Consider the following 27,499-nt stretch of genomic DNA (forward strand, 5'->3'; position numbering starts at 1 on the left):
AAAATGTGGGTCTTCAAAAAAATTACTGTTAAAATTGAACTGACAGTATAAAACTAATATTAAATTTCAGGGGACAGCTTTAACTTACATATCCAAGTTGCCCAAATAGTTTATACTTTAAAAAAAAAGGATTTTCTAGTTTTACCCATTTTCTAGTTTTTGTTCTAATTAGGTCTTGGCCACACCCATGAACAATACCTAGCAAGTTTCCTGAGATGTGCCCCAAAATCTAGGATGAAAAAACGGATTATGTAATTTGTAGACAGCTGAATGGAGCAACTTTCTATGAAAACCCAAAAGATAAGGGAGCATAAATAGGGAGAGAATATAGCCCAAAGATGGTAACCATCACTGCATCAGCACCCAGACTTCGTTCCAGAGGAGTCACTTCTAGGATAAGGGAATTCTGTGCCTTTGTATTCTTAAAGAGTTATCATAAATGATGCAAAGAATCCTGTGGCATCTTATAGATTAACAGACGTATTGGAGCATGAGCTTTCGTGGGTGAATACCCACTTCATCAGATGCATCCGACGAAGTGAGTATTTACCCACGAAAGCTCATGCTCCAATATGTCTGTTAGTCTATAAGGTGCCACAGGACTCTCTGCTGCTTTTACAGATCCAGACTAACACGGCCACCTCTCTGATACTTGACATCATAAATGATGCTATGGCTACAGCAGTGGAAAAGTGATGGATTCCAGCCAATTATGGTGTCTGTGGGTGCAGTGCTCTAGGCACTTCCATGTCATCAGCGAGGCAAAAGACCTACCAAATTAGGCACAGATTGCTTTTAGCCTTAACACAGTTGCACAAGGGACTAATGCCAGGTAAAGCCCCCCAACACATCTCAAATGGCCACATGGAGTTTTACCCAAATCATTTGTCTCCCTTCTGAGTACAGTGCAGGTGTGATGTTCTCTGTGGCAAGCAAGTGGGTGAGGAAGGTTGGTTGGCTGGGCAGGCATGTGTTGGGAAGGAAGATGCACCCTTTCAAGAGCTGACATAAATCACCTCCCTGGGAACAAGAGTCACAACTTCTCCCAAGGCTATTTCTGGAGTGGAGCCCTTATGCAACACTTTTTATGCAGGCTGTGCTAATGGAAACAATCTTGGCCCTATTCTTTATGAGTTACCACCCAGGTGTATATTCACTTGAAACTTCACATCTGCCACAATGAAGTTTACAGTATATCTTTATCTTTTTCTTTTTGTAGCTGGTTTAAATCTTTTTCAAGTACAGTATCTTTGCAAAATAACCCAACATCTGTTTAATAAATCCACAAATACAGATGATGGTAAGGTAAAGGAATATTATGGTAAATACAGTTTCATAATTAAGGAAGCACTTATTTTATAATATTTAAAATGTACATAAAAATATTTTACTAGAGGAATTATTCTACCCATACCATCAGTTTGATAGTTAACTGCCACAAGCTGTATTCCATGGAGCCAGAATATAAGGGGATGGGGGTTTGAAGAGTCAATGCGTGTGGCAGCAGGATATGTTCTCAATAGCTGACAGGTGGTATGCTCAATCAGTTTCTGAGAATACCGTCTGCACAGACGTTTGGCAGCATTCTCATTCAGTGAAGAGATATGATAACATTTAGGTGTCCTTATGATAGAACTGAGAGAAGTTGTAGAGTTGAAAGGAGGAGAACAAAGTTCTTCCCAGGTTTGCCGGGCACCCTCAAAAGGACCTGGAAAATAAACATTAATCTCAAATTATAGCTGCAGATCCTCAGACCTCAAGCATCAGTTTTTTCCTGTGAAGTATATTTATGTATTTTGGGTTGAGTAAAAATAAATGATCTCTAGAAACCACACTGTTCACATAGGTATCACGTTTCTTTCCTCATATGCAGTAAGAGCAATTAGTGAGAGACTGACTACATAATGGTTAAATACTAATTGATACTGTAACTAGACATGTAACAATTGATACTGTAACTAGACTAATTGATACTGTAACTAGACATGTATTAATAGATATTTCCATAAATAAATATTTGAATATCATTTCCTTGAATTAAATGAGTACATATTTAACGTAGTATTTAATGTGTGAGAATATCTTAACAATTTGAAATGAGTCTTGACTCTTAATTCATTGCTGGACACCTTTATAATATTGCTAGTACACTGCATGGAATACAGAGATTGTTTAAATGGAAAGGGTATAAAATTTCTTTAAGACTACTATGTAACCTTCAAACTTAACTATACAGCCTGCAGTAAAAGATGGAGGGCCACATTCTCTTCTGATTTATATCCCTTGCAGCCCCACTGAAGTTTGGACAAAGACTAAGTGCAGGATTTTGCCCAAAGACTATGGCGAAGCTTTTCAAGACATAAACAGCTAACTGCCATTTTAACTGTCATTTGCACCTGTGAAAATCTCCTCACATATCTTTTAAGATATAAACTTAATCCTAAAATACATGTTCAAGCTATAAGATACAAATATTTTAATTGTGAATCAATCATTTTCATCAGTAATTTTTAACTGACTGACTTTATACCTCCAGCAAATTAATCCTATACTAACATTCCATTACTTTACAGTTGATTCTTTATAAAAAAGTTATTGTAATAGCTGCACTGTTAATGAAAAGTGATTCCAAAATTCAAGAGCAGCATGCACACAGTAAATTGTTTGATCTTTAACAACTTGATCTGGTGTATGTGTTGGACTACAGTCATTCCACGTGATTGGTGAAAGAAGATCCTGACTTTACCTTTTCCAGATGCTTTGGCAAGTGTTGCTGGCTCCCCAGGGCTTAGTCTGCCCGGATTGTTGCCAAAAATGGACTTCCTGCTTTTTCTTTCCTTTCCTCTGCTAGAGCCAGATGGGTTTAGCGTTGACAGGCCTGTTCCCATAAAAGTAAAATAAATAATCCAAAAAACATGACCAAGAGGGCATGACATTTTCCATCATTTTCCACGTTATTCTTTGAGGCACTAATACTAAAGTAGCACACAGGACAACTAGCATATTATTCCCAGTAACTGAGTCTAACTATATTTACAATCATCAGCACAGGAAAAAAAATCTTTGTGACATAACTGTTGCCTGAGATTTATTTCTGGCTGGAGAGCAGGAAGTGATTTAAGTGTCATATTACAGAATAGCCCCAATGACTCTCAAAACAAATTCTACACTGAACAGTCACAATAAACTCAGACCCAAAAACTAATGCTACTCATCACATATCCAACCAGTTTTTCTGGTAAATCAAAACATACAAGTATAGCATATCATGCTACTGACACACTATAGGCAACGACACTATGTGTTCAAATGAACCTGGCAAAAATGACTACATTTGCTGTAAGGACAATCCCAAAGAACCATAGGGTAATATACCAGTTGACCCATGAGTCTTTTCCAGGCCATCTTATATTATATTAAAACTAGTATTTATAACTCATATTTGGAAAATATTTGTAAGTGTGCAAAATCTTTTAATCACTTAATGATTGTGACTGTTTTGAGATTCTCAGATGAAAAGCACTATAATAAATATTATTATTCCATATACATATATTCAAAACAATCATTGAGGACATGATCTAAAGTTCACTGAAATCAGTGGATTCCACTTCCACTAATTTAAATTCCTTTCCATTGATTTCAGTGGGTTTTGATCAGATCTAACTGAAATACGAAGTAAAATACATCAAGGAGTTCTTCTGAGATCCGCTCAACACATAAAGCCATGTGAATGAAGAATGCTACTGGAACTCCATGACATACTTGTAACTTACATTTTTCTTAATTTTTTATTAAAATTGAAAAAAAAATTGCACAAAAAATGTAAATTGAAAAAAGACGGTTACTCATCTTTGTAACTGTTGTTCTTCGAGATGTGTTGCTCATATCCATTCCAGTTAGGTGTGCGCGCCGTGCGCGCATGCGTTCACGTTCGTTGGAAGATTTTTACCCTAGCAACTCCGGTGGGCCAGCAGGTCGCCCCCTAGAGTGGCGCTGGCATGGCGCCTGATATATACCCCTGCCGGCCTGCCCGCTCCTCAGTTCCTTCTTGCCGGCTACTCCGACAGTGGGGAAGGAGGGCGGGTGTGGAATGGATATGAGCAACACATCCCAAAGAACAACAGTTACAAAGGTGAGTAACCGTCTTTTCTTCTTTGAGCGATTGCTCATATCCATTCCAGTTAGGTGAATCCCAAGCCTTACCTAGGCGGTGGGGTCGGAGTGAGAAGTCGCAGAGTGTAGCACTGCGGAGCCGAAGGCCGCATCATCTCTGGACTGCTGGACCAGGGCATAATGGGAAATGAAAGTATGAACGGAGGACCAGGTCGCTGCCCTACAGATCTCCTGGATGGGCACGTGGGCGAGGAAAGCTGTCGATGACGCTTGAGCCCTGGTAGAGTGCGCAGTCACGTGACCCAGAGGAGTACGAGCCAAGTCATAGCAGGCTCGGATACAGGACGTTACCCACGAGGAGATTCTTTGAGAGGAAACAGGTAACCCCTTGGCACGTTCTGCTACCGCCACAAAGAGTTGGGAGGATTTGCGGAACGGCTTGGTTCTCTCTATATAAAAGGAAAGCACTCGACGGACGTCCAGCGAGTGAAGCTGCTGCTCCCTGCAGGACGAGTGGGGTTTTGGGAAAAAGACAGGGAGAAAGATGTCCTGGTTGACATGAAAGGCTGAGACCACCTTGGGGAGAAAGGCTGGGTGTGGTCTCAGCTGGACCTTGTCCCTGTGGAACACGTATAGGCCATCACCTGTCTGGCTGAGGTGATGGCCACCAGGAAGGCAGTCTTCCAGGAGAGATAGAGCAGGGAGCAAGTCGCTAATGGCTCAAACAGGGGGGACATGAGCCAGGTGAGAACTAGGTTCAGGTCCCAGGTCGGGGTAGGGCGTTGAACATGGGGGTAGAGACACTCCAATCCTTTAAGGAATCTCGTCACCATAGGGTGAGAGAACACCGATCGGCCATCCTCCCCTGGGTGAAAGGTGGAGATGGCCGCCAAATGAACCCGAAGAGATGATATTGCCAAGCCCTGCTCTTTAAGGGACCAGATGTAGTCCAAGATAATGGCAATAGAGACCTCAGTGGGAAGGAAACTGCGTTCCGCACACCAGCAGGTGAAGCGCTTCCATTTTGCTGAATAAGTCGCTCTAGTGGAAGGCTTCCTGCTGCCCAGGAGCACCTGCCGCACTGGGGTAGAGCAACGGAGCTCGGACTGGGTCAGCCACTCAGGAGCCACGCCGTGAGGTGCAGGGATTGCAGGTCTGGGTGACGTAGCCTGCCGTGGTCCTGGGTGATCAGGTCCAGGTGAAGGGGCAGGGGGACAGAGTCGGCTAGAGACAGGTCCAGCAACATGGAGTACCAATGTTGCCTGGGCCACGCTGGAGCTATCATGATCAAGCGGGCCCTGTCCCTGCGCATCTTCAGAAGGACCTTGTGGACGAGCGGGAACGGAGGGAATGCGTAGAACAGATGCGTCATCCAGGGGATAAGGAAGGCATCTGCTACCGAACCTGGTTCCCGGCCTTGAAAGGAGCAGAACATCTGGCATTTCCCTCGGGATGCGAAGAGGTCCATCTGGGGACATCCCCACCTCTGGAAGAGCGAAAGGGCAACGTCCGGGCGAAGGGACCATTCGTGGGAAAGGAAGGATCTGCTCAGATGATCCACCAGCGTGTTCCGAACCCTGGGAAGGTAGGATGCGATGAGGTGAATGGAGTGGACTTATGCGGAAGTCTCAGAGCCTCACGGTCTCCTGACACAGGGCAGAAGACCTCGTGCCGCCCTGCTTGTTGATGTAATACATGGTCGTTGTGTTGTCGGTGAATACCGAGACACAGCGACCTTGAAGTTGAAGATGGAATGTTTGACAAGCAAGGTGGACTGCCCTCAGTTCCCGTACGTTGATGTGGAGGGCTAGTTCGTGAGGTGACCACCGACCTTCTGTCCGTAGGGTTCTGAGATGGGCCCCCCCAACCTAGATCTGAGGCGTCCGTTGTCAGGGACACCGAAGGCTGGGGCGGATGGAATGGCAGCCCCGCACATACCACAGACTGGTCCAGCCACCACCTCAGGGAACCTAATATGTCCTGGGGAACGGTAACAACCGCGTCCAGAAGGTGCCGGGCCGGACGGTACTGACTGATGAGCCAGGACTGGAGGGGCCTCATGCGAAGCCGCGCATACCGCGTGACAAACGTGCAAGCAGCGATGTGGCCCAATAGAGTTAGGCACGTGCATATGGAGGTCAAGGGTGCTGACTGCAGTCATCGTATAATGGCCGTCAAGGTCTGGAACCTTGCTAGAGGAAGAACGGCTCTTGCCAGAGTCGAGTCCAGAAGTGCTCCGATAAACTCTATCCTCTGAGTGGGGATTAGCGTTGACTTTTCTATATTGAGGATGAGGCCCAAGTTCTCGAAGAGACTGCTGACCATGCGGACGTGGCTGAGGACTTGCGCCTCTGATGACCCCCAAATCAGCCAGTCGTTGAGGTACGGAAATACATGTATGCGGCTGCGACAGAGGTGGGCGACGACTACAGCCATACATTTGGTGAACACCCTCGGGGCCGTGGAGAGGCCGAACGGGAGGACCGCGAACTGATAGTGGCAGCGGTTGATCACGAACCGAAGGAACTGTCTGTGCGGCGGGAAGATGGCTATATGAAAATATGCATCTTGCATGTCGAGGGCGACATACCAGTCTCCAGGATCCAAGGACGGGATAATGGTCCCCAAGGATACCATACGGAACTTCAACTTCACGACGTATCTGTTGAGTTCGCGCAGATCGAGGATAGGCCTGAGGCCTCCCTTGGTTTTGGGGATCAGAAAGTAACGGGAATAAAACCCCTTGCCTCGCTGGGCCTCTGGAACCTCCTCTATGGCTCCTTTGTCGAGGAGCGTCCGCACCTCCTGAATGAGGAGTTGCTCGTGAGAGGGGTCCCTGAAGAGAGATGGAGGAGGGGGGCGGGAGGGGGGTGCGAAACAAACTGCAGATGGTATCCAGCTTGTAATGTGCGTAAGACCCAACGGTCTGATGTCAGTTGGGACCACGCTGGGAGGAAAAACGAAAGACGGTTGGGGAATGGCGGGGATGGATCCGGGAGGGAAACTGGTGCATCGCCCTCGGGCGCACCTTCAAAATGAAGGCTTTGGGCCAGAGGGAGCCTTGGAAGAGCTCTGGTTTTGCCCCCCTTGGTTGCACGATTGTCTACGCCGGCCGTTCCTACTTCGGCATCTGGCGAAGTCCTGCCTCTGGCGAGGTTGAGGGTAGGGCCAGCACTGCTGTTGAGGCCGGAAGGGTCTGCGCTCGGTGACTGGTGTATGCATCCCCAAAGAGCGCATGATGACCCTACTGTCTTTAAGACTTTGCAGCCTGGGGTCGGTCTTGTCCGAAAACAGGCCCTGGCCTTCAAATGGGAGGTCCTGAATGGTGTATTGGAGCTCCGGAGGAAGACCAGAGACCTGAAGCCAGGAAAGCCTGTGCATGGTCACGCCAGATGGCAGAGTCCTGGCGGCCAAATCTGCGGCATCGAGGGATGCTTGCAGAGAAGTACGTGCCACTTTCTTGCCCTCGTCAAGGATTGCCCCAAATTCCTGACATGCATCTTGTGGAAGCAAATCCTTAAATTTGTCCGCTGCCACCCAGGTGTTATAAGTGTAGCGGCTAAGGAGAGCTTGTTGGTTGGATACCCGAAGCTGGAGAGCGCCCGCAGAATAGACCTTTCGGCCAAGCAGGTCCATGCGCCTCGCTTCTTTAGACTTCAGTGCCGGAGCCTGTTGGCTGTGACGCTCCCTCTCGTTCACAGATTGTACGACAAGGGAGCACGGGGGTGGGTGGACATAGAGATACTCGTATACAAATACGAGTATTTGCCTTTCGAGGGCACCATGTATTTGCATTCCACGCTGCGTGCTGCGGGGGAAACTGATGCCGGCGACTGCCAGATGGTAGTGGCATTGGCCTGAATGGTCCGTATAAAGGGGAGGGCGACACGAGTGGGAGCATCCACAGACAATATGCTCACCACTGGATCCTCAATTTCTGAGACCTCCTCGGCCCGCAAATTCATGTTTTGCGCCACGCGCCGGAGGAGGTCTTGATGCGCTCTGAGGTCGAGCGGAGGAGGGCTGGTGGATGTTGTTCCAGCCACTGCCTCATCCGGGGAGGATGACGAGGAGACCCCCGGCAGGAGTGGATCTGCAGGATGCTCCGTCTGGAGCAATGCTTCCGGCTCTGGAGGGAGGTCAGGGTCTCGCTGGTGAGACAATCCCTTCTCTGCAGGGGACTGGGGAGGACGAGACAGTGTGGCCTCCGGAGCCCTGTGCTCTGATGTTGCTGGACGTGGGGGAACCTGTTGCTGCCCTTGGGCTTGATGGTATGCCCAGGAGGTCTAGAAGCCCCACTGCTGTGGTCCATGCTCCTGTGGAGGGGGCTCCTATAAAAGCAGCAGGTCTGTCCGCGTCCATAGCGTACGCGCTGTCTGTGTGAGAGGAGACAGACGGCTGTCGGGATGGCCAAGGTGGAGCCAAACAGGACTGATACGGGTCCCTCCGTCTAGACGACGTCGACCTACTCGGTGCCGGGGACCGGTGCTGGGAGTCATACCGGTGCCGAAAGTCATACTGGTGCCGGGATCGAGACCGGGACCTACTACCAGCGCGGTGCCGGGAGGTCGACCGGGATGCTGAATGCCGACGGGAGCGGCTTCTGGAATCTCGGTGCCGGTAGCGGTGGCTCGAGCCAGAACGGTGCCGGGAGTACAGGGACCTCCGTGAAGAGGATCGGCGCCGCAAATACGACCGGTACCGCCGCGGGGAGCGGTGCCGGGACTGCGAGCGGCGTCCCGACTGAGATCGTCCACGCTGCCGGGATCTTGATGGGGATCGGTGCCGACTCGGTGAACCTGGAGATGGAGCTCGCAAGGTCGTAGGCTTGCCCTTTGACTGCAGAACCCGCACCGGAGGCACTGGGGGTTGGGGTAGCGTAGGTTCAGTCAAAGCAATCAGGTCCCGAGCGGAAGCAAATGTCTCCGGCGTCGAGGGAAGCACTAGCTCGACCCCGGATCTTATGGGGGAGCTGTGAGGGACCGGACTCGACGGACCTCCAGGACCCGGAGTCGACGGAATCCCTATCATCGGTGCCGCGGCAGTAGACGGTGCCGGGCACTCCGTCCGCGTCTGCTTGGCTGGAGTGGCAGATGTCGAAGGCCTTGCTTCTGGCCCCGGTGCCGGGGAAGGCCGGTACCGCGGCGTCTTCCCGGTGCCGGAGCGGTCCGGTGCCGGAGCGGAGCCGGCGCTCGGCGTCAAGGCTGGAGGGTTAAGCGCTGCTTCCATTAAGAGGGTCTTTAAGCGCTGATCCCTCTCCTTCTTTGTTCTTGGCTTAAATGCCTTACAAATGTGGCACTTTTCAGAGATATACGATTCCCCAAGGCACTTCAGGCAAGCATCGTGGGGATCGCTCGTTGGCATCAGCTTCTTGCAGGCCGAGCACTGTTTAAACCCTGGCGAGCCGGGCATGGGCCCGGCGCCGGGCGCGAGGGAGGGCTCGCGCCCAAGCCCGCTAACTATTTACAACAAGTACTACAACTAACAACTAATACTAAAAAATCTAATTACAACTATAACTATATACAACTATTAGAACATGAGACAATGGAGAGCTAGGGACGTGGAGGACAGCTATGCCGCGCTCCACAGTTCCAACGACCGACACGGCGGTAAGAAGGAACTGAGGAGCGGGCGGGCCAGCAGGGGTATATATCAGGCGCCATGCCGGCGCCACTCTAGGGGGCGACCTGCCGGCCCACTGGAGTTGCTAGGGTAAAAATCTTCTGATGAACGTGCACGTGCAGCGCGCACACCTAACTGGAATGGATATGAGCAATCACTCGAAGAAGAACTTCAGATTATTTAGGAAGAAGACGGAGCAATTGATAACTTACAGCAGACTTCTGCCTTTCAACATATATTTGGCCAGATCCTGAACCTTGATACAGCTCATTTGCACTGCCCCAGCAGCACAAAGTATCTGTAAACTGGGGTTACTTGTTACATGGTTAATTTCCAGGTGGTGTAGAGGCTGCATAGCCAGCCCTATGCCACCTCTTCATCTGCTTCCCTGACATACGGGGCATGGCCAGAGCACTGATGGCCCGAATGGTCCTTTGGTGGCCATCCGTAGCCAGGAGCAATCTACAGCAGTGCTAAAGCTGCTCTGAGTTGCCCCTGGGGCCATCCTAGTCCATGGCCAAGAACATAAAAGGTGGTACAAAATGGATGTCACCCGGACCCTAGAACTAGGCCCACTAGTTGAGTTAATTTTTTTCTGGTGTGGGGTCCTTTCCACATTGGAGGATTAAATAAAGTCTCAAAAAAGGAAAACATTTTGCAATCAAGTCTTATATTTCAAGACCTTGTTGTGGAGACAGTCACTGAGGAAACAGACTAACCTGTTACCTAAATTATCTGAGGGCAAAGCAAAACACTACTGTAAGTTGAGCCCTAGCCACATGTGATGGCTCAGGAGAAAACTGCATCTGTGATCTGTCCCCCAGTGTCTACTTCAGGCACCTCTTCCAAGTGACAGGGCCTCTACCTGCTGCACTGTTCCCACAGCGGCACTCTTTGGATTGGATCAATAGGTAACAACTCTCCTTATTCCCACAGTGCTGTCATAGTTACAGGGCGTCTTGAATGCACCTCTCAGGTGACAGGTTTCTCTGCCTTTCCCTCTCTCTTGGTGGAACTCCCTGGCTTTATCACAGCTAGACTGGATCCCTGGGTGGCAACACCCTGATTTCAACTATGTTAAGATGACAGACAAAGCTATTATTGGTCCCTGCAAGGCACTTCTCTCTGGAAGCCTATGACCACTGGCTGATTAAGGTGACTCAGCACAGCTCCTTCCAAAGAGACATACAGTTCATTCATAGAATGTTACATAGCAAACAGAGGAAAAAGTTAAAACCACAAAAGGTCTGCCTGCCTGGGTCCTGTCTACAGTTTATCGCCTCTCTCAAAGCATAAGTGAACCCAACTGCCTCCGACACATCCCACAGAACCCTGCTGCATGCTCTGCCTATCTCAGTTTCTCTCGCTGAGTCTCGCCCTTAACATCTACAAACAAATCATTCTCCCTTTCTCTCTAGGCAGAGATTTTTCAGTGGAGAATTATTCTTTTGATCTTAAACTCTGGCCTTGGCAAAACAGCAGTGTTAACATTCAGGTGGCACCTAGGAAGAGCATCTTCTTCATTTAGTAGCTCTGCCATTTCCCCCTGGAAGTTGTTTATCCAAAGCTTAGCTGTGACCATGGTATTGTTTCCTGGCTTTTCCTAACAACCCTTTTTAATTCAACTCCATGTAGTCAGACAGGTAAAACAAGCAGGTAAAATGAGGTAACATTCATAATATTCATACAGACATTCTCGTTCTCCACACCATAAACAAATCAGAATAAAATGCTTTCATGAATTAGAGGAGGGTATTATAATAAGTGCCAACTGACATAGGCTTATGGAAAATATGTGTTATCAAACTCATCTCTTTTTTTGATGAGATTACAAGTTGAGTTGATAAAGGTAACAGTGCTGCTGTAATATACTTAGACTTCTATAAGGCATTTGAGTTGGCACCACACAACATTTTGATTAAGAAATTAGATCAGTACAAGTTCAACATGGCACACATTAAATGGATTAAAAACTGACTAACTGATAGGTCTCAAAATGGGATTGTAATTGGGGAATCATCATCAAGTGATAATATTTCCAGTGAGGGCCCACAGGAATCAATTCTTGGCCCTCTCCTGTTTAACATTTTTATCAATGAGAAGGAAGAAAACATTTGTTTTAGGATGTATAAATAGGGGAATATCAAGTAAAAGTAGGGAGGTTATATTACCACTCTACTTGGCTTTGATGAAACCAATACTGTGGGACCCCAGGTCATCAGAGCTTGCTGCTCCAAAACTATAGTTACTATCTGTTCCTTGGGAGTACAGGTTGTTGACTGGGACACTGCATCAGGCAGTGTTCAAGTGTTAGCTGAATTGCCGCCGCTGTGGAAACGCACGAGCCGCCCTAATGGCACACGGACTGCCCCCACCGTCTGCGGCAGCAATTCGGCATGCTGCTTGGGGCGGCAAACACACACCTGGACTGCCACCCCTTGCAAATTGCCGCCCCAAGCACCTGCTTGGAATGCTGGGGCTGGAGCTGGCCCTGTCAGTTTACTACAGTTTGAAGATTGGAGTGTTTTTTTTCTCCATGACAAACGCAGCACATAGAATCATCAGTCATCATACAGAATCCATAACCACAAAAAGGCATGTTCCCCACATATTGCAGTTTGAATTCTACAGTTACAATTAGATCACTGTAATGTTCCAAATGTTTAGAAAATATAAAGCAATAAGCATACTTACCAGGAAATTTCACAGCTTGGCAATAGATGACAAGATCTGAGAGCTCTGGTGCTATCTGTCTACTTTCCTTCTTATTTTGTGGAAGATAAAATTCTTCACCCAGTTCCATGTCATAAACCTAAGTGACAATTCAAGTGATGTATATACAGAAGGTCTGAAAATGAAAGTGTTCTAGCATATCTCATATACACTATCGACGTGGTTTTATCACATTCAGCACACATGGTTCTACAGCCTCACGTAATGGATTTATGCATGCATCTTTTTTTCTCATTCACTACCATATATTATTACAGTAGTACTCAAAATACACCTAGATAACTTTAAAAATTCGGCCCTAAGTTACTTCTGACTAACAGTGGGAGTGAGAACTCAGCAGCTCATCTGCATTCAACAAGATGATATTCAGTGCAGACAAGTGCAAAGTACTACACTTAGGCAGGAAATACCAAATACACAACTACAAAATGGGGGATAAATGACCAGCTGCTGGTGCTACTGAAAAGGGCATGAGGGGTTATATTGGATCAAAAACTGAATAGGAGTCACTGTGATGCACTTGCGAACAAGGCTAATATTCTGGGTTGTATTAACAGCAGCATCCTATGTCAGACATGGGAGGTAATTAATTATCCCACTCTGCTCGGCACTGGTGAAGCCTAAGCTGGAGTACTGTGTTCAGTTCTGGGTGCCAGACTTCAGGAAAGATGTGATCCAACTGGAGAGAGTTCAGAGAAGAGCAACAAAAATGACAAAGGGTTTAGAAAACCTGACCTATGAGGAAAGGTTAAAAAAATGGGCATATGTAGTCTTGAGAAAAGAAAATGGAAGGGGGACCGGATAACAGTCTTCAAATATGTTAAGGGCTGTTATAAAGAGCACTGTGATCAATTTTTCTCTATGTCCAATGAAAGTAGGCCAAGAAGAATTAATCTGTAGCAAAGAAGATTTAGGTTAGATATTAGGAAAAACTTTCTAACTATAAGGGTAGTTAAGATCTGGAATAGGCTTCGCGTGGAGGTTGTAGAGTCTCCATCACTGGAGGTCTTTAAGAAAAGATTAGATAAACTATCTTAGCACTGAGGGCTGGACTTGTTAATTTATCAAGATCCCTTCCAGCACTACATTTCTATGATTCTGATGATGATGTCTTAAGCCCGTCTCCTCAAATACGCTCATTCTCCACTCACACCCTCCATGTCATTCTCCACACTACTTTTTTTATCCTGCACTCTTGAAAGCAGGAAACCAAGCATATGGAGGGCTTGAGACTTACTACCAGATATCCCAAAGAATGCAACACCTGATCTGGTCATTTATTTAAGTTACTAAATAAATGGGCATTCAGCTCGTGAAAATATGGTCACTAGTACTTTACCTTACTTGTGCCTCCATGTAGCCTCTGATTACACTTATGGATTGCAGCAGCCTTGCAATCCCTGCTCAACATGACACAAAGAGTAACACTATTCCTTTATATATTAAGGAACCACCAGGAAAGACCCTGAAGGGAGGTTTTCCATCCTACGCTTTATTTTCAACCCCTTTTTAAACATGTTAATCCATAGATAGGGAGCTTCACTCAGTGTAAAGCAGAGGTGTGTGATACTTTCTGTTCATAAAGACAAAATGACTTTAAAAACCAGTTTCTCATTTTACTTTTTGTAAATTTTACTAAAAGCAAATTGCAATTCCGCCAGTTAACTGAAAAAGTTGTACCACACAGTATGTGCATGGTTGAGAAGAGGGGAAGGTTGATGTTCAAGTTGAACTTCCAGCAATAATCTGGGTAAGTGAGATTCCCTGCGTGCATGGGAATAGCTCACACTAACTATGGCTGAATGTATGATAATCAGTAAGGAGACACCTAGGGTACATCTACACTACAGGATTATTCCAATTCTACATAAACCGGTTTTGTAAAACAGATTGTATAAAGTCGAGTGCATGCGGCCACACAAAACACAATAATTTGGTGGTGTGCGTCCATGTACCGAGGCTAGCGTTGATTTCTGGAGCATTGCACTGTGGGTAGCTATCCTATAGCTATCCCATAGTTCCCGCAGTCTCCCTCGCCCATTGGAATTCTGGGTTGAGATCCCAATGCATGATGGTGCAAAAACAGTGTCGTGGGTGATTCTGGGTAAATGTCATCACTCATTCCTTCCTCCATGAAAGCAATGGCAGACAATCATTTCGCGCCCTTTTTCCCTGGATTGCCCTGGCAGACGCAATTGCATGGCAGCCATGGAGCTCGTTTTGCCTTTTGTCACTGTCACCGTGTGTGTACTGGATGCTGCTGACAGAGGCGGTACTGCAGTGCTACACAGCAGCATTCCTTTTCCTTTGCAAGGTAGCAGAGATGGTTACCATCCCTATTGTACCGTCTGCCATGCCATTGTAAATTGGCAATGAGATGTCGGTTATCAGTCGTTCTGTACCATCTGCTGCTGTCATGGGTGCTCCTGGCTGGCCTTCGCTGAGGCCGGCTGGGGGCGCAAAGACAAAAATTGGAATGACTCCCTGGGTCATTCCTTCCTTTATATTTTATCTAAAAATAGCATCAGTCCTGCCTAGAACATGGGGCAAGTGTACTAGAGAACAAGAGAGCACAGCCGCTCCATGTCAGATCCTGCAGAAATGATGAGCTGCATGCCATTCTAGGGGGTGCCCCTGCAACAACCCCACCCGTTGCTTCCCTCCTCCCCCAACCCTCTTGGGCTACCATTGCAGTGTCCCCCCATTTGTGTGATGAAGTAATAAAGAATGCAGGAATAAGAAACACTGACTTTTTAGTAAGATTAAATGAGGGGGAGGCAGCCTCCAGCTGCTATGATAGTCCAGGCAGGACATTAAACGGTGGCGAGGGAGAGAAGCCCAGCCTCCCGCTGTTATGATAGTCCAGGCAGTACAGAATCTTTTCTTTAGACATGAATGGGGGGGGGGAGCTGATGGAGCTCAGCCTCCAGTTGCTATGATGAAGACGGTTACCAGCCGTTCTGTACCATCTGCCGGGAATGACTGGGAGTCATTCCTATTTTCACCGAGGCCAGCCAGGAGCACTCACAGGATGAGGAGGACGGCTATCAGTCATTTTGTACTGTACCGTCTGCCACTGGGGAGGGGAGGGGAGAGGATGCTGCTGTTCAGTGCCGCAGCACTGCGTCTACCAGCAGCATGCAGTAGACATACGGTGACATTGAAAAAAGTCAAGAAACGTTTTTTTCCCTTTTCTTTCACGGGGGAGGTGAAGGGGGTAAATTGACGAGATATACCCTGAACCACCCCGGACAATGTGTTTGAACCTACAGGCATTGGGAGCTCAGCCAAGAATGCAAATGCTTTTCAGAGACTGCAGGGACTGTGGGATAGCTGGAGTCCTCAGTACCTCCTCCCTCCCTCCATGAGCATCCATTTGATTCTTTGGCTTTCCGTTATGCTTGTCACGCAGCACTGTGTTGAGTCCCTGCTGTGGTCTCTATCATAGTCTGGAGACTTTTTCAAATGCTTTGTCATTTTGTCTTCTGTAATGGAGCTGTGATAGAACAGATTTGTCTCCCCATACAGCAATCAGATCCAGTATCTCCCGTACGGTCCATGCTGGAGCTCTTTTTGGATTTGGGACTGCATCGCCACCCATGCTGATCAGAGCTCCACGCTGGGCAAACAGGAAATGAAATTCAAAAGTTCGCGGGACTTTTCCTGACTACCTGGCCACTGCATCCAAGTTTAGATTGCTTTCCAGAGCGGTCACAATGGTGCACTGTGGGATACCGCCCAGAGACCAATACCATAGATTTGCAGCCACACTAACCCTCATCTGACATGGCAATACCGATTTCAGTGCTACTCCTCTCGTCAGGGAGGAGTACAGAAACCGGTTTAAAAAGCCCTTTATATGAACGGGTGCAGGGTTAAATCAGTTTAACACTGCTAAATTCGGTTTAAACGCGTAGTGTAGACCAGGCCCTACACTATCTGTTACAATCTGAATCTCATCAACCAACAGCTGTGAGACTTTGCCACAACTGGAAAAAACCTGAGAGAAAGACAGTACAACAGCTGGAAGAAAATTTCATAAAAGTTCATCTTTAAATGAGTGAAAATTATTTCAAATTCATATATTTTTGTTTTGTTTTTTGTTTGTTTGTTTGTTTGTGTTTGTTTGAAATACTAGTGAAGATATTATTTCACATGCTCTTGATGGAAAACAAGAAGGGTGGGAAACTGCAGGATAGAATACAGCCATTGGGGACAGTGAATATGCAAGGGGAGAGATGTCTGGAGATTTTAGCAAAATTGCACAAAAAGAAAATGGGTCAAAAGGGGCTGTTGAAAATGGGATGAATCAGCTGAAGTAGTGAGGAAAAATACATGCAATCTTATGAATAAAATTCATTTTTGCCTGTAAAAGAAGACAATGCAAATATACATGCATCAGCACCATTTTTCTTCTAGTAAGCATCCGGAGTTGCTTTGAGGTAAAGGGAGTCGGTTCTAATCAGCTGAGGCATTGTTTTACAAAGAGTATTGTCACATAAGCAAGCAAAATGGTAGAAGTTGGATTGTTAATGTGACAAATTAATGCATAAATTGACATTTCTTATGTTGAGCCAGTTTATATGCAGCCAATATACTGGTGCACTTATTTTTAACTGACTTGAAGTTTGGTAATTTTGTCAGGTTTGTTTTCCAGTGTTTATTTTTTAAAATCAATTTTTGAAAAAAGTTATTAATTGGTGGTGTTTTCACTTTAGATTGAAAGAAAAAGATGCACATAGAAATTCATGATATTCAATACCATGCAGGAATATACTAAGTGTGGATTTCTCTATGTATCTCATACCATTAAGATATGTATAAAATACATTATGATCTAATTATTACTGATTAACAACACAAAACTCACATAAACCTGGATCCTTAATAAAAAAGATTGCTCAGATCTGTTCTAAATAAATCCGTATTATCCTGATTTAAAACAGTATAAGATATACCTTTCAGGAAAAACTCTACTACGAAAACTATCGTTTTAAATAATTATAGTGATACACTTATTGGTTTTCTTAAATGCATTGTGCACAGTGGGCCATATTTTGTCTTTGTTCTGTTCACAGAACTCCCACTGAACTAAATGGAAACAGTAAAGATGGAGTCAGTATACAGTGCACCCGAGCCTGGAAAAATGTTCTGATGAGCCCAGCATTTTGCATATGTCATGAGGAGTGCGTGTCAAAAATGAGTTCACAGTGAAGTACAATAATATCTGGTAAATTGCCTGGGTTTGGAAAAAAAGTAATCCTCAAATCTGATAAACAGCGTGTGTTCCATGGAATTACGAAAGTCAAGAAGATAAAGCATAAACTTTATGAGCTGCAGTTAAGTACTCTGCAAAACCATATGGTATTTATCAACAATTGCTTTTTATATAAAAACTCAACTTACTTTCACAAACATCAGTTATAGCACTACACATATAGAGCATAATCACAGAAAATCAAGACTTGTATAATTCTGATAGTGAGACGGACAGTCTTTTATAAAGAGCAAGGGCAGGGAAGCTTAAACTGCATCAACAGAATTTGAAACAAGAGTGAATTACTATAATTGTGAATAGACGCTGTACTTCATTGCTAGATATGAGCCCGACTAAGAATTTACTCTCAATCCATAATAGCAGTGTTGGCCAGGAGCTGACCAAGGAACCACTGCGACTGAGTCACAGTATGCTTCCTGACATCTCTCTGCCTCTGGTGCAGCATGGCTGTCTCCTGCAGTGGGCAGGGATGTAGCAGGGGACAGCCTCACTGAGAACAGAACTCATCCACTGCTGTTTAGATTATGTTTTTGAAACCTTTTCCTTTTATGAACTTTAGCAATCTTTTTAAAATTTTAGAGTTTTTTATTAGGTCAGTTTGCCACCACATGCTAATGAGTTAATAAATAATATATTCCCACCTACAGTACAACCAACCAAGACTGTGTAGATTATCCAGATGGAATTTAACAACAACCTTCCATTAAAGTAAACTCTTTTGTTTTATATTATTTTTCTCTACTAGTAAGGTTAGGGACTTGATCTGATGCCCATTAAAGCCAGTGTAAAGACTCCCATTGACTTCAGTAGGCATTGGCTCACAGCCTATAAATTTCTTTGCCTATTTTTATTGCTGTTGCATACTGGTCTAATGAGTTCAATGTTATGTCCACAATAAACTCTGAATCCTTTTCCCTGACCTGGATGCTTGTTGCATTTACCTTATCTTCCCTAGGATGGTTCCCTGCTTCCAGCTATTTGTTTACATTAAAGTGCATTTGCCATGTGTTGGTTCAGTCATCTGAGCAAATCAAATCCTTCTGAAGCTGGATCCATGTCAAAAGGTTTGGGGGAGAGGGAAAAAAAAGTATTACCTTTCCTTTATTGTTATAAGTAATGCAATCGGTCTTCTTTATTCTCTTGGCAGTTTCTTCATTATATTCAAATTGCAGTTTATCACTGGATGATTTAGTCTCAGGTCGGTCTTCCAGAATGTTATCTAGAAATTAATTGATTTTAGATAAACAATATGCAGGCCAAGAATTAATTGCAAATTTTATTTCAACTACAAGTTGTTTTGGATAAAGCACCTAGTTACATGTCTGAATAACCAACTGGCAAAAATAACTTATTTACTGGTTAAACCATTTCCCCTTCATTGGTAATATTCTTTTTTAAGAATAAGGATTGATTCTTGTTAGCATATGGCTCTTCGATGAAACCTTCTACACTGTCTTTTTTGTTCAGTAGATATTAAAACCAGAAAATCATTTAATAAATATGAGTTAAAATATTTCCACGTTCTCTTTGGCAAATCAAGAAACAAAGGCTTGCCATCAAAAGTATTTAAGAGGTATTATTCTTGAAGTTTATCAGTTAATATAGTTTAGTCAGTAATCAGTAATTTTAAAAAGTATCTTCACATTTCAGACTTTGATTCTCATGCTGCCCCCACTCCATATATACACACTTCCTATATGCTTGAGGCATTCTTCTCCATTAAAAAGAATGCCTCATGTACGTGCTAGAGCAGGAGTAGGCAACCTATAGCACGTGTGCCGAAGGCGGCAGGCGAGCTGATTTTCAGTGGCACTCATACTGCCTGGGTCCTGGTCACCGGTCCGGGGGGGCTCTGCATTTTAATTTAATTTTAAATTAAACTTCTTAAACATTTTAAAAACCTTATTTATTTTACATACAATGTAGTTTAGTTACATATTATAGACTTATAGAAAGAGATCTAAAAACGTTAAAATGTATTACTGGCACGTGAAACCTTAAATTAGAGTGAATAAATGAAGACTCGGCACACCACTTCTGAAAGGTTGCCGACTCCTGTGCTAGAGACTTACCCTGACTGGCCCCCCCAAATTAGAGTGATTTATAAGAATGGAAAAACTGCCACAATGGGAAACATTTTTTGTTTACTCTGGCTCTCTATACAGTGTGTGTGTGTGTGTGTGTGTGTGTGTGTGTGTGTGTGTGTGTGTGTGTGTGTGTGTGTGTGTGTGTGTGTGTGTGTGTGTGTGTGTGTGTGTGTGTAAATAAATAAAACTTTCTAAATGTCTCAGTAGCTTATTATATATATATATATTTTTGGACCACAGTATCTTTATGAATAACCAGTGTTTCATATGCAGCTTTCCAATGATACCTGACCAGTAAATAAGGCATAATGACACCATTTGAATGCATTTTCAATTAATACAAAGGAGATACCATATATTTACACTACATACTTTTAACAAGTTGGAGACACAGTGCTGAAATTCATGCAGTTAAAATGCTCAACCAAATGGCTTTTACCTTCCTGGCTGTTAGGAGCAGGAGAAGCATTAAGGACATCAGCTACAGGAAAACAGAGTCAGAAAGGGGATAAGAGTGAAGGAAATTAAGAAATATAGCCAGAAAAAAAATGAAAATTAAGTGTCAATTTTAAAACTATGAGCATTATGCAAAACAACAGCATTGTTAAAGGAAAATAAAACTGAAATCTCCTAAAGTTTTCAGATGATTATTATTTAGATTAGTTCTGCCAAATATTATAATAGTTAAAACAAACAGTGTAACCATTTTATTAAAGCAGTAAAGCATGCCACAAGTTACTTTTTGTACTGCACTGTGCACAATTGTTTGTTGATTTCAGATTTTTCCAGTCTTCTCCTAATGGAACATGTTTCAAGTACAATTTACAGTGGGCAACCTGTAATTTCTTCCTGGCCAATGTGTAAGAAACATCTGTACTTGGAACAGCATATTTTCATCTATGCCACCTGAAGATTCTCCCTCTGTAGAAGAATCTTCAGGTAGACAATTAAGTAGTCTTTCCAGCCATCTTGTGCTACTGGAACAGCACAAAGCCGGTGAAGCAGGCACCAAAATCTGACCCACTTTCATATTTATCTTAGAAAAATCAGCAGCAGTCATTAAGTCTCCTTATTAAATTTTATTTTGTTAATTTCATCATCACCAACAGAAAAACAAAATAAATTTCATTTGTGAAAGGTTTCGCTGTGCCACTTAAACACAAGTCTGGCACTACAGGAAGTGCTGAGCTTTGTGCCTTTCATAAACTTGGTCACCTGTGTAAAGGTCAGGCACTATTTGGTCTTAAGTTTTAATTAATGAAATGTTTTATTCTTTTGCCATGTCTCTGGGTAGTATGAATTTGGCTACCAGTTGTGATGTATCTTCACATGACGCATTTTCTGACAGTTATCAGTTATGAAACTAACATCACTTTTGAATGTCTTGGGCCAATTCATTTCTAGTGTAACTTCACTGATGACTTCAGGAACATGTCCAGGCCCCAAACTGCAAGTATATATGCTGCGCTCAGTAGAAGGATGTTCTGCACCTGTTCTGAATACTGTCCCTGAAAAATTGTTTGAATGTTGGCAACATGATTTAACTCTTAGCACAAAAATCACTAGTTTAACTTACTAACAACAGCAATGGCATGCTTGCAAACATATATGGACACTTAGGGCTACATTGTAACTATAAGATCTGACCTGAACAAGTGCCTCTGTGATGTGGTCCGGCCCCATGAGCAGTCCAGGAAGAGTCAAAATCTCCTTCACAATTTCCCCACTGCTCTAGTGAGGGAGCAAACTGTGCCAGGCCTAGCCCAGTGCAACGTAGGCTACCAGACACCCAGGTGCATCTATGCTAGCAGGAGCTCTTGGGAGAGGGAGCCAAGGATCTGCTCACTCCCTGCCAGTTTGTGTAGGCCCTGAGTTGTAGTGGCTCTGCAAAGCTTGCTTCCCCTCCTGTGCTACTATCTATGAAGCACATGGCACGACGGTAAGGGAGTGCCTTATGCCCCGTTACCTCCTTATACCACTGCACAAGCCAGGCCACTCTTCGGCCCTTAGGGAAAAGGAATTAATATGAAGAATGCATGAACTCTGAGGTGTTAAAACCCTCAAAGAAAACAGGGTTTATGTAAAATATAGTTCTTTGTAATTCATTTATATACACTATTATTTTGATGTAATTTAGAATGAATATAAGTTATCACTCATTATAAGTGACACTAGATTATACAGTAACAAATACATAAAAAGTGGTACAACCTAATTTTCTCATGCAAATGTCTCACTACATCTTGTTTGATCTATTCTAACTGAAACAAATTTAAACAGTTAAAGTCAGTCATAAGTATGGAGAAACTTTATAAACCAAGAATTCTCTAAATACAGCATGGTAATAACTATATTTCTTTACCATCAGAGAGAGATTCATAGTCGTAGTCATATTCATCCTCTTCATCCTCCTCCTCTTCATTATTAGTGGTGGGATTACCAGCATTGCCACCATTACTGGCCTGGGCTTGCATGTATGCCAGCTGATGAGCCTACAGCGTTTAAATAATTTTTAAAGCACTCACATATTTAAACAGCAAAAAAGTTCTATTTATAATATTCTTATTCATAGGTATCTGTTCAGTGTCCTGTTTTTATAGGAGGAAAAATAGCTATTCTAAAGGATTGTCTACATGGGAAAGTTATACCAGTAAAAAGTGAAGAGTGAATTTAAATATCTGTAGTTACACAGGTATAAATCCCCATGTGCCCATTGTTAGTCCAATATAAGAGTTTATGGTTTAGTTTAAGGCACTTTGGAAGCAGTTTAGACAAAACAAAAATATACAAAAAACATACGGGGAGTTAGTGGTTTAACTATAGTAGTTAACTGGTGAAACTTTCCTTTGTATAGAAGCCCAAAAATTCCTCCCATCTCCCAAAATAGTTTATTTACTGTTAACTGTGATTCCATGATGGGCTTAAATCTCCTCCTCTAACCTCTGAAAATCCATGTAACATTGATACCTGCATCACAGGAGTTGTTAATAAACTAAAATTTCAAGGAAGATCTGACTGGGAATCATATATATATATATATAAAATTGTCCAGCTTTTTGGATTATTTACTGGGATTACATTTACCCAAAGTGAAAAGGGAGCCATTGTGGATCTATAGATAAGATCACACTTTTGAAAAAGTCCAGTTCCCAATAAATAATCCATTTCACTACATGGGATGTTTGCCATTAATTCCAAGCCGTTGGTAACTGGAACACAGTTACTGTTTAGTCCCTGTGGAAAAAATGAAGGAAGGGCAGAGCTGTATAGATTAAAATAAAAGGGACTGTAATGTAAAGGAAGTTTGCATTGTTGTTGCCCACATGGCACTAGATTTCCTTGTAAAGAGAAGATTCCAACTTCTGTAAGAGCATTTCATCCACTGCAAAAATTAAAAGATGGTGGAGATGTCACCAGATGTCACATATTTCAGGAAAATTTTCTACCTACCATATGGAAATATAGTATAATAAAAATGGTAAAATTCTGCCATGAAATAAAATGAATTGGTAACAAGCGAAAAAAAACATTTGTTTAAGGCACCTGGCTTGAATATGGTAAAAATACAGCAGAACTTTGCTAAATCCAAAAAGATAACGAAGTATAACAAAACAAAATGCACACACAAAAAAACCTTGGGGTGGCTTCTCCCCATTTCTGAGCAAACATTTAATAGCAAAGTGTTTGGTAAAACTACATTACTTTTACCAAATATACTACATTGTGTTTACTACATATCATAATTAAAACAAAAAAAAAACCCCATGAAAATAAACCAAGTACTTTTGTAATTATATTTTTATTTTATATATTTATATTATGTTGCTATATAATCCACGATGTCCATTAGACTGGTTCTGTTGTCCATGTTAAATTGGCAAAACTTTAACTACTATTGCTTTTTCTAAACCACAACTTAAATCTCAGAATGTTTGTTAGGGAAATAATTTACCTTCTGTTTTAAAATATCCACTGGAGTTTGATGGGCTTTGAGTTTTTTGTTTTTCAGCAGCACTTTTCTTCTCAGTTGGTCCGGTGAAGGGAGCATTGGCTCATCAGAGAAGTCACTCTCAAATAAAAACTTAGTTACCAGCTTATCTCCAAATACATTCTGAAATATTGAGAATAAGTGAGATATCATGAAAAACAAAATCCCCAGCCATGCACTTTGAATAATATAATACACTATGACTAACCTTAAAAATTTCAGCCATCTTGCGTTGCTGAAGCAATGAACAGTGGTTCTCTATAGATATGATGATTGGCATATCAGAGGTGATAAAGGCACTGCGATCAATAGCTTCAGCTACATCCTATAAGAACCGAAATGTAAATGTTACAAGAGTTACAATTCTCTAATTTGAAAAGCATAAAATATTTATAGTTGATTATTTCCGAGTATTGATTCCATGATTCAAAATACAATATGACTTTATATTGTCTGTTGCTATTCCATTTAGGGTTGTCTGCACTGTATCCGAAATTGTGCTTTCCAGCACGGGCAGACAGACAGACACTAGCCTTGCTTGAGCTAACACACAGTAAACATAGCAGTGTAGCTGAGATTGTCTGGGCTGCAGCTTGGCCTAGTCATCTGACTGCGTACCTGAGGGTCCAGGCACATTTGTACTCAGGTGGCTAGCTCAAGCTGCTGCCCGTGCTACCCCCGGCTACTCTTCTATTTCTAGTGTGATAGCTTGAACAATGCTAGCGTGTATCTGTCTACCCGTGTTGGGAAGAATGCTCCCATGTGCAATGTAGACATATCCACACGCTGAGGCCTAGGTCCCAGGACCCTGCGAGGTGGGAGGGTCCCACAGCTCAGGCTGCAGCCCAAACCTGAATGTTTACTCTGCAGTTAAACAGCCCCTTTAGCATGAGCCCCACAAGCCCACATCACTGGCATAGGCCAGCCACAGTCTAATTGCTGTGTACACAAACACTTAGTGACTTGTTTTTTTCTAGAAGTGAACAAGTTATTAAATTTCTTTACTGATTAATTTCTACTTTCTGCAAGAAATTGTCAATATACCTTAAAAGGAATCTTAGTAGTGAGTGTATGTCCATGATAAATGATAGGCATCCCATCATCACCATCCCAGCAGTCTAATTCCACACTCCTACAGCCTTGTAAGAGAACCTGTAACACAAATGAATAATAGATCCCATGTGAACAGCAACTGTACAAAAACAAAGAGAGAAAAAGGGGTGCAGTGCTAAATGGCAGCTGGAGGAAGTTGCTGCCCATGAAAGCTACTTTATTGTGGTGTGAAAGAAAACCATGGAAGCTACTCTCCCAAACAATTGGATCCCACAGAGAGAGAGAGAGAGAGAGAGAGAAGCAGGAAAATGAAGAATATTAGAAAGCAAGAATTAAAAAGAAAGGTTCCTATTAGAAATAGAAAGAAATTTCAGAAGCTACCAGCATTGCTGCTGGAGGCAGAGAGAATGGGAATTTGGTTGCTGAGTGGGGTCAGCTGCCTCCCAATGTGGCCCCTCATGCCTCAGGTAGGAAGCCAGGCATCCAGTTTTCGATCAGAATGCCAGGTCGAAAAGGGACCTGGTGGCTCCGGTCAGTACTGCTAACCGGGCCATTAAAAGTCCAGACAGCGGCAGCAGGTGAGGAGGGGGCCTGCAGCAGCTCTTTCTGTGGAGCTCGTGGGCAGAGGGCGGATCCCAGTGGAAGGGCTAGGAAAGGCATCCAGCTGCAGGCTGAGACCAGCAGGGTTAACCCTAGGCAGCAGCCACCGTGACAGCCAAGGAATCCCTGCAGAGTGGGCATTGTGGCCTTTAGGAAGTACCTTCAGCCCCCTCCCTGCCTGGCCTGCTGTTCCCCGGCTGGCAGGAGCGGAGAGAGGAGCAGCTCCGGCTCCCCAGGGCCTGCATGCAGCCGGCGGCAGGGAAGGGGGTCAGGGTAAGCTGCCACTGCCTGCCCTAGGCCCAGTACCCCACTCTACGGGGGCTGCTGCGCCGGGCTTGTCTCGGGACCATGCGACTAGCAGGTAAGGGGCTGTCAGCTGATAAGTCTCCTCCCAGGGGTGAATGGGCTGTGCAGAAGCCTGGGGCTGCTCTCTCAGGGAATGGGTCCCAGCCGGGTCGGGCAGCAGTTGGGCAGGGAGGCCCCAGCCAACGGCCAGGCTGGGGAGTCACTGCATACAGTGGGGAGAGATGGAGGGGGCCTGCAGCAGCGCTCTCCCTAGAGCTGCTGTGATTTGGGCTATGCTGGGGTGCAGCATTCCCCTGCCCCGCATTCCAGAAAAGAAGAAAAACTTTTGTCCTCGGTGCGCTGGCCGAGCCATGTGTCCAGGATTCATGGCAAACAGAACAGCCTCTGAGATCCAGGAAAAACCAAGGCAGCACTGGTGCATCTGCTATTTAAGGGGCCGCCTGACAAAAGCACCTGCTGGAGCTCCTGCAAACCACACCAGGCAGAGTTGCCCGGAGCCCACACCCTGAACCTCCTCCCATGCCCCAACCCACTGCCACAGCTCGGAGCACACTCTGAATCAATTTGACCCAGTCTGGAGCCCCCTCCTACACTCCAAACCCCTCACCCCCACCCTAGAGCCCTCACCCCCTGCCACATCCCAATCCCTTTCCCCAGCCTGGTGAAAATAAGCAAGTGACCGGGGGGCTGGGGGAGTGAGCATTGGAGGAGGGGAGATGAAGGAGCGGGGTAGGGCCTCAGGGAAGGGTCGGGGTGAGGGTGTTTGGTTTTCTGAAATTAGAAAGTTGACAACCCTAGCCCCAGGGTACCTCTGTGATGCTCTGATAACAATTTCTCCCTCAAAAGTCTTCTTAAACGAACTCTACACAAGGCTTTCTTGTCCATTCATCACCCTTCTATGGGGGTTCGAGTTTACTCACATAAATAAATCTCCAAGATAAAACTCAAAATCTGAAAACACAGTGCATCACTTTTACCTTCGTCAGGTCACTCCCAGACTTTTCCTGCCTGTAGTCTTGGGCTACAACTACACACAAAACAAAACAAAACCCCACATTAGCAAGTTTCAGAGCCCAGGTTAACTGACTCGGCCTTGCATTATGGGGCTAAAAATAGCAGTGTAGACATTTGGGCTCCAGCGGGAGCCTAGGGTCTGAGACCCTTCCCCCTCACTGAGTTTCAGTTGACGGGGGCTCCAAGACTTATTGCTGTGGGTCTTTTTCTGCTGACTAGACACACCCTCAGTAGGGAAACCCCATGTCCCAGGTCTTTCTGCAGGAGCTTGCTCACTCACAGCAGTCTCCAATTCACCCTATTACCAGGCCTTCTTGCCTAGGCTTCTCCTGCTTTAGCAGGCCACCCCAGGCCCTACTTTGCTGGAATCTTATGTCTCTGACTTCCAAACCCCCTGGTATCAAGGTCGTCACTGCAGAAGCCTGACTGCCTTCATTTCTTTCTGCAGTTCCCTGAGCTTCCCCCTTCACTGTAGCCATCTGTCAACCTTTATAAAGAATCACCTGATTCAACCCAGGTTTGCCTCTTACCAGGATTGGCTAGCCCCAGATTCTCAAACCCACAAGGGCAAGACACCCTATCACAGTTGCAAAAAGTGTCCCTTGAAGGGCCAGGAGCTTACACTGGGTGAGAAATATTTACATCTTCCTGACTGCAGAAGCAGGTGGATATCTAAACAGATATTTTCTCCAGGATGGA

The 27,499-nt window shown here is 44.5% G+C and overlaps 1 protein-coding gene across 4 annotated transcripts in view; it reads right to left on the reverse strand.

Annotated features, from left to right (window-relative positions):
- The window catches only part of PLCE1 (phospholipase C epsilon 1), a 346,810-nt gene that overhangs the window by 37,775 nt on the left and 281,536 nt on the right, over window positions 1-27,499 (reverse strand). For 2 of the 4 annotated variants that reach the window (XM_050959258.1, XM_050959257.1), the window contains 9 exons: window positions 24,872-24,979; window positions 24,036-24,152; window positions 23,792-23,950; window positions 22,202-22,331; window positions 20,279-20,320; window positions 18,847-18,971; window positions 12,436-12,553; window positions 2,747-2,878; window positions 1,415-1,708 (listed from right to left, as the gene is read on the reverse strand). In XM_050959258.1, coding sequence (XP_050815215.1) covers window positions 1,415-1,708; window positions 2,747-2,878; window positions 12,436-12,553; window positions 18,847-18,971; window positions 20,279-20,320; window positions 22,202-22,331; window positions 23,792-23,950; window positions 24,036-24,152; window positions 24,872-24,979 — 1,225 coding nt within the window. The remainder of the gene's footprint in view (window positions 1-1,414; window positions 1,709-2,746; window positions 2,879-12,435; window positions 12,554-18,846; window positions 18,972-20,278; window positions 20,321-22,201; window positions 22,332-23,791; window positions 23,951-24,035; window positions 24,153-24,871; window positions 24,980-27,499) is intronic. The other 2 variants (XM_050959261.1, XM_050959260.1) reach the window with 1 other exon arrangement.

Source organism: Gopherus flavomarginatus, chromosome 6 (assembly GCF_025201925.1).
Source record: "Gopherus flavomarginatus isolate rGopFla2 chromosome 6, rGopFla2.mat.asm, whole genome shotgun sequence".
Taxonomy (NCBI): domain Eukaryota; kingdom Metazoa; phylum Chordata; order Testudines; family Testudinidae; genus Gopherus; species Gopherus flavomarginatus.